This window comes from Eutrigla gurnardus (assembly GCF_963514095.1).
Source record: "Eutrigla gurnardus genome assembly, chromosome: 2".
Lineage (NCBI taxonomy): Eukaryota > Metazoa > Chordata > Actinopteri > Perciformes > Triglidae > Eutrigla > Eutrigla gurnardus.
The window spans coordinates 10,382,434-10,389,869 of NC_139916.1; the positions used below are offsets into that span (position 1 = coordinate 10,382,434).

A 7,436-nucleotide genomic window follows, 5' to 3' on the forward strand; every position below is an offset into this window, starting at 1 on the left:
CTAAGAAGTTGACGTAGTCATGGTGACATCACCCGTCGCTTTGTGGACTACGGTTTTGAGTAGTCTCGAGTCGGCATCCTTGATTAGTACAGCAAAATGGATGATACACAAAGACTTAATGTTTACAAGAGCTACTTCACGAAATCCTGGGATTTTAGAAAAAAAAAACTTTATTAGCATGAACTTTATACTGATTACATTTGTTTTCTTGTTTGTACAAACCTTTAAAATTTTTGCTGGAATGTCCTGGGAATGAAAAGGCATTGATGCGGTGGAATGTCCCTTTTTATCTTAAGCATTTTACAATTAAAAGAAAAACAAAAACATTTTGGCCAGTAGCATTTTTTTCAGCTTACGTGCCACATTAAGCAAAAAGTTAATTTTGGACCCTGCGGACAGTACATGAGTCATGATCAAGAATTTCACACTCACATACTCACAAGTACAGACACTGAGGCTGAAATAGTTCCAGCTAGACGGACACACGGATGTTTTGTACGTGACACACAAGTCAGGAATTTGCACTCACACAACCACTGAAAGGATCAAAGCATTTAACTCATCATGTGCCATTAAGGAAAGTTGCCCATATGAATGAAAACATCCCTATAAATACACAATGAACATACACACACACACACACACACACGTTTGCGTATAGCAGGCTGACTCGGATGTTTATGTTTCAGCGTATTTGTGTGTCAGAACAAACTTCGCTAAAAACACTGGGCACCTGTTTGCTGCATCGCACCGGGAGAAACCCCCCCCTCAGTCACTGTGTGTGTGTGTGTGTGTGCGTGTGTGTGAAACTGGACTCCCATCGCATGTGGACACAACCCAGCATCACTTCCTTTACGACCCTTCCCTATTTAAAGGCCGGTGCGGAGCCAGAGGGGCTTCAGCAGGGGATTAAAGCCGAAGTCGTAGCAAACTCTTCACACCACAGCGGCTCACCTACTGACCGAGTGACAGCCAGGAAGGCTCCCGATGTTTCTGTAAAGACCCGCGTTGGCTAAAAAAAAAAAGGCTGATGCTAACACATTTTTGTGCTTTATCGTCTGGAAAAGAGTGAGGAGTTTCTAAGATTTGAGTTCGAATTTCGATCCAACAGAAAAAAAAGTTTTTTTTTCTCTTAACTCAACTAGATCCCCCCTCCCCCAAGATTCAAGGAGTTTCTAAGATTGGAATAATATCGATTTCTTCTGGTATCTCGTCACCATGAGTAGCGGCGGGACGACCACAGTTTCCCCACAGGAGCCTCAGGCCTTCAAGCGGGCCGTAAGGAAGATAAAATGCGCCGCTATGGTGGCCAACTTGGCCAAGAGCTGGCAGGGCTGGGCCAGTGAACACTCCGACAAGCAGGACTCCATCCCAAGTGGCTGGATGCCTTCTTCTGTTGAAGAAATCAACGTGAAAGAGCGCAGCCATGCGGTCAAACTTGCCATAACCCCGCGGGTAATCGACAACGACGCCAACGACAGCAGCGGGAGTAAGATCCGGACCGGTTCCGTGACCAAGATGGTGCAGCCGAAACGCAGCGAGTGCAGCAGCAGTGATGTGGTCAACGCCATCCGAGGCAAGATGGAGTCGGGTCCTGAGGAGAGCAGGCCGTTCCTTGGCAACGAGTCGCCAACGCGGCGGCGCCAGATGAGGGCTCTACAGTGCGCGGCAAGCGGCGGGGTCATCCAGGACCGGAAGCTCTCACTCCAGGAGAAGAAGCTGGGGTCGAGGAGCAGCAGTGTGGACACGGAGGACAGCGGGCTCGGAGAGGAGGCGGGACTCAGCGACAACAGCGAATCAAAAACTGAGCTGGGTCACATCCAGCCCAAGCCACAGACCAACAGGCCCAAGGTAGCATGGTTCAACACAAACAATGGAAATGGATGGAAAGAGGGGTTTCAATGTTCACCATAATTTAGATTGAATGCTAAGCTACAGCAGTCAGTACTTTGATATTAATGGATTTAATAACTGTGTCGACATGTCACTTGCAGCAATGAACTCACAGAGAAAACTTCTCAGCTTAACAGAGCCTTTTAGCCTCCTTTATCTTAATGTTTTGGTTTTACAGCAAGCTGTTTGGTTCAGTCTAATAAAACACATTCACAGCAACAGGAGACCTTTCATATTAATAATAATAATACATAGGTTTTATATAGCGCTTTTTTGCAGGTGCTCAAAGATGCTAAATCCATAAACCAAAATGCCCGGTGCCAAATTAGCAGCTGGTGAACAATTTGGAAATAGAACCACCAAAGACAAAACAAGAGTTAGAGTGAGAGGGAATGTTGAACTAATATCAGTATTGCAGCCAGAAACAAAACTCAAAATGGATCATAATATAGTTCCATGGCTGCTAGATTAATCAAACAGGCTACTGGTGTTATAAGGTCGTAAGGTTTATTCAACTGCAGCTTTAACTTAACCCAATGAAAAAGATTTATGATATGGGAAACTTCAGACAATATTAGATTATATTGTTATATATATATCGTTATAGTAAGCTATGTGATTTATTTCTCAGACCATCCCTTAAATTTTATTTTTATTATTTTAGAAGTTGCGGTTATAATGTAAAAAAAACTATGAATGGTAAATGCCTAAGTATGAAACCTGCAGCCCATACTGTACATTTACAGCTTGCGTAGCAAACATCGGAAAAAGCAGCGAAAAAGGTCCAACTGAAAAACCCAGCCCATGCTTTGCCAACTCTTTCCGTCAGAAGCTAATTATTAATTATTATTTATTATTAAATCATTAAATCTCAAAACTGACAGCCCGACCCTTCAGACCTCCGTCTAAAGCCCCCATCCAATACATTGCACATGTAGTGTTGATAGTGACCGAAGACCTAGTGTGAACAGGTTAGAGATGCATAATTGCTGTGAGCAGACACTTGACTTTCTCCGGCCTGCTTTCTCTTCAATAAATACATTTACCAAAAATGTTTACCCCAGAGTCACACACAGTCGGGGACAAGTCTCCTACATTGGAGCATAACTCTTCCTGTAGAAGTCACACGGCATGAATAAACAAGATTAAGCAGAGGTCCCTTTGATGTCACCTGAAGAAACCCAACTCCCCTGTGGACCCCAAACTGCATAACAGCTGCATAACTCCGATACCAGAACCTTCTCCTATAAAAGGCAAAGGAGCCGGACGGAGGCCCCCTTGACTTGTTGAGGGGGGTCGCCGGAGAGCGAGGCCAACTCATAAAACCACAAGCTGGAATATATGTAAACAAATCTAGTCATGTTCTGCAACGTGTTCTCAAACCTGACCTTCAGGTGGAACAGCCAGGAAGAGGAAGGTTAGGTGAAAGAACTCGGGCCAGAAGTGGTAACGTAAGAGGCAGACACTGACAAGAATAATTTAGAGAAAACAGACAGACTGATCGGTATTTTTGATGAATGTTAAGTAATAACATAAGAACTTACAGGTTGGTTTATCAACCTGAGCCAAAACAGCAAAGGTGCATATTTACAGCTAAAAGACACTAAAAAGCTAAAAAGACATGCTTGTTAAAATATTGATTAGGCAGCTTTAAGTAAAAGTGACCATCATGGAATACTCTATTCATAATTCAAAATGTAACCAAAATAAGAATAGTCAATGGCTCCTTTCATAGGGTTATATTATCATGATTAACATTTTAATTTGAAACTTGCTACTGTAGTCGTAGCATACATATAGTGGAATAAAAAGTACAATAGTTGCCTCTGAAATGTAGTGAAGTAGAGTACAAAGTATAAGTGGTGTGCAGTAGTACACAGTACTATTTGTTACATTCCTGTCCAAAATCTTTCATTGACGGACGATCTCTAGAAACACCACAGCAAAAATGGTGACAACCAAAGATTGAGGTAAAATAGAGAAAAGACTGTGAACTAGGATCAGGATTAATATCGCTCTGAGGGTTCACAGAGTTTTGTAAAAAGGTCCCTCTGTGATACGTCTTCACTTTCCATAGAGCAAATACCAAAGAGATACGGTGACACTGATGAAGGCCTGGCCAGCTGAGGGAAATACCCACGGAGGAGGAAGGAGTGGGGGGGGGACAAAAACAAAATGAGGAAAGAGGTGTTAAAATTCAAAATTAAAATAAGTTAGAATTATTACTGCTCTTTCAAAAAAATTGTCATAACCAGAAATGTTTGTCCAATATTGAGAACATTAAAAGTCGCAAGAAAGACAAGAAAAAGGGGCTCATGGACCTTGAAGAAAGTATGTAGTGGATCCTCCAGGTTGTAAAATACTTTATAAAACAGAATTTCCATTTGATTATATGTCTGTGTGGTTAGCAAAGGCCAAGATGGAGATCAATTACTCCAACTAGAGGGGCGTGTATTTCGAGACGGAGGGTCATTTATCAACTAGAATATATAGGCGGCGGCCCAGAGTTGATGAGCAATCTTTAGCAGGTCTGATAGACAGGAAACAGTCAGGGTTATGGGACATGTGGTTCTAATATTCATAAAACGACGTGCAAGCCTTAAATGCATGAGTCACTTTTTAAAGTCGTTGTACTTGTGGATGGTTGGTAGTGTTAGTGGAAAGAATGAACCAGCATACAGGCATTGGTTTTTCCAGAAAAAATGAGAAACAAACAAGTTTACCTTTTAAGGTTCTCTTAAGGCAGAAGAAGAAGGGGAAGAAAAAAATCCAATGCTGGAACACAAAACACTGGAAACAACAGACCAGCCCAGTTGCCATCTTCCAAGATCTTTTTATAGGTTGTCACCTGCTGTCTGTGGCCAATCAGGGAGGATCTCTTGAATTAGCGACCCTTTCAACCAGGTGGCATCAATCTCTGCTTACTTTAAAGGGGAAACACAACCCCTTCTTCTTAAAGGGTCAGGCTGGTAAGGGAATCAAAATCATCTTGTAGAAAACCGAGGTCAGACCAAATACACAAGCATTCCTCAAACAAGTTCACAAGTCAAACTCCTTCAAAAGACAATCTAAGTATGTTTCCACATTGTAAAATCATTAAATCTTGAATGAAGAACCTCATTTACTTAACATGTTTTGCTTTGCTCAGTTCATATGACAATGCTCAGATACTCTTTAAACTCTGCTGTTAACCTTTCCGGCCATCTTTTACCTCCAGATCAAGATCGCCACCGGGAATGACATCAAACGACGCTGGCAGCAGTGGTCCGAGCAGCACATGGAGGGCCAGAAGCTCAACCCCTTCAGCGAGGAGTTTGACCATGAGTACGCCATGGCCCAGCGCCTCCAGAAGGGCGACCTCGGCTACGGCCGACCCAAAGACGGATCCAAGACGGCGGAGAGGGGTGACCGGGCCCAGAAACACATCCACAGGGAGATGGAGGAGATGGTGTGGATCATCAGAGACATGGGCTTGAAGGACAAAGAGGGGCGGACCGTCATCACCTTCGGCCGGCTCTTCGACCGCTACGTGAAGATCTCGGATAAGGTGGTGGGCATCGTGCTGCGCTGCCGCAAACACAAGATGCTGGACTTTGAAGGGGAAATGCTGTGGAAAGGACAGGACGATGACGTCATCATTACTTTGACGGACTGAGGACAGCAAACACACACCTCTCAACTTGTCTAGAGAAAAAGTGCTATCCATGCTAACCACATCGTATAAGAAAAATGGTGGAATGAACAGACATAAAATCTCCAAACCTGGTCACTGGACTGTGATTACAGGTATATTCAGAAAAATAATATGTGTTTTGAAACATACAGCATGTAAACATGTTCTGGTAGAACCTGAAAATGAGCATTATATGCCCCTATTTACATTTTAATGTGCATGCATATTTAAAAGCCATGTGAGTAGAGTATATATAGACAAACACAGTCTCTCAGCTCAGACTCATTAGTTCTTCTCATATACCTGACAGGTCGTCCGATGAAGGGAAGCTATCTTTAGCATGCTAACTATGCTCGCCTTGCTAATTATGCTACTACATGCTGGAAGCGGTTTGCAGAGTTGTTTATGTTTTGTTTTTAAAGGAACACTCAGTAATGTTAACAGTTAATTTATGTTTGCAGAAAGTCTTGTGTAATGATAGTTGTAAATTATTGTATAGTGAAAATTGTTTTACCTAATTGTGACATGTTCTGCCTGAGCTGTGTTAGACGAACAGGAACAGGAGCAGGTTTTCCTAAGCGTTTTCAATGGGAGTGAAGCGTTCAACATGCTGGTTTTTGTTTTTAACTTATGTCTTTCTCACAGCAGTAGGCCTACTGCGAGCTGTAAACTTGGGCAAGGCATTAATGTAACTGCTTTGGGCTCAAATCTTAATTTAAACATAAATATTTTAAAAATCTTTAATAATGCACCCGGTTAGAAGGGTCTGTGTACAGCAATAGTTCTCTGAGAGTCCTTTTCATATTTAAGCAATATTGGTATTGTAATTGAGATATCCCTGATCCAATTGATATTGAACTGAATTGGAAACGAATTGGGACTTTTTTCATCGTATACTTGATGGTTGTTCCCGGCCCTATTAGTAAGTGTGCAGTATGCATTAAGCCTTAAGCTAACATTAGCACTCTTTCGATGGTTGCTGAGCAACAATTTAAAAAAAAATCTCTGTGTGATCGGGGAACAAAAGGCACTGCGGTGTGCCATGAATTTTTCCTCCTGCAAAACATGCTCTGCCTGATCAGGCCCCCAGACATGTTTAACATTTTGAACATTTTCTTCTTTCGAAGTGAAAGCCTATGTCTTCTTACAGAAGTGCGATTTTGCAGTGTGGTGTACCACGCACAATCAAAATGATTGTAAATATACATGTGTCAGTAGAACACCTATTTAGTATTGACACTGTGAACTTTTGTCCTATTTGCTGTGGTAAGAGGTTAAACATAGGTTAGATGGAAGTCAATAAAGACTGAAATTGAAATGCAGATTATCTTTTTCTCCTTTAAGGGTCCCAGATTACCTCTACAGCAGGGATGGCAGGACAAGCAGCACCTTCCCCCCTAGCATTGAGGCGTGTACGTTATTTTATCAACTAAATATTTGGATTCCTTGCAGCCCAACACACGTTTCAAAGACCAACGTTCTGTTATTGACATTTTACACCACAGAACAATGAAATGCAACTGCATAGTCCCTTTAGCCACCACAAAAACCTTGTCAAAACAAAAACAAATAATTACCACTGACATTTATTCACCGGAGTCATGTAAATTGAATCGCCCCCCCTGATGGCCACTAAAGAGAATGACAGTTAAGGCACTTGAACTTCTGCTTCACTTCTCAGAACCAGAGGTCGCTGCCTGGGTAGAAAATGTACATGGTTGTCATAAAACATTACATTGTGGTCTGTTTCCTGTTCACAATGACTGCACAAGAGTTAAACAGGCAGATCAGCGCAAACAAATCGTAACTAGAGGAGCAAATACAACGGTTTAGGTGTGTTAGCACAAATTAAGAATACTGATCCGCATAT

At 42.2% G+C, this 7,436-nt stretch overlaps 1 protein-coding gene across 2 annotated transcripts; it reads left to right on the forward strand.

The window, feature by feature from the left end:
* Positions 1–893: 893 nt before the first annotated feature.
* On the forward strand, positions 894–7,119 carry abraa (actin binding Rho activating protein a). Of its 2 annotated transcripts, XR_014598059.1 has the most exons (3): positions 894–1,851; positions 5,111–5,679; positions 6,911–7,119. XR_014598059.1 is itself a non-coding variant. In XM_084022876.1 (2 exons), exons 1-2 carry the CDS (start codon positions 1,219–1,221, stop codon positions 5,546–5,548), a joined length of 1,071 nt encoding a protein of 356 aa, XP_083879002.1. In that variant the 5' UTR covers positions 894–1,218; the 3' UTR covers positions 5,549–5,988. The 2 variants fall into 2 exon arrangements, 1 of the variants encoding a protein (XP_083879002.1); XM_084022876.1 differs by lacking the exon at positions 6,911–7,119 and having other exon boundaries at positions 5,111–5,988.
* The last annotated feature ends 317 nt before the right edge of the window (positions 7,120–7,436 follow it).

What these genes read in the sequence shown, in the direction of transcription:
- abraa (XM_084022876.1), top strand. Translation starts at nt 1,219, where the DNA reads ATGAGTAGCGGCGGGACGACCACAGTTTCCCCACAGGAGCCTCAGGCC. An exon ending in CACAGACCAACAGGCCCAAG is followed by an intron (nt 1,852 to 5,110) that starts GTAGCATGGTTC and finishes TTTTACCTCCAG; the next exon opens with ATCAAGATCGCCACCGGGAA.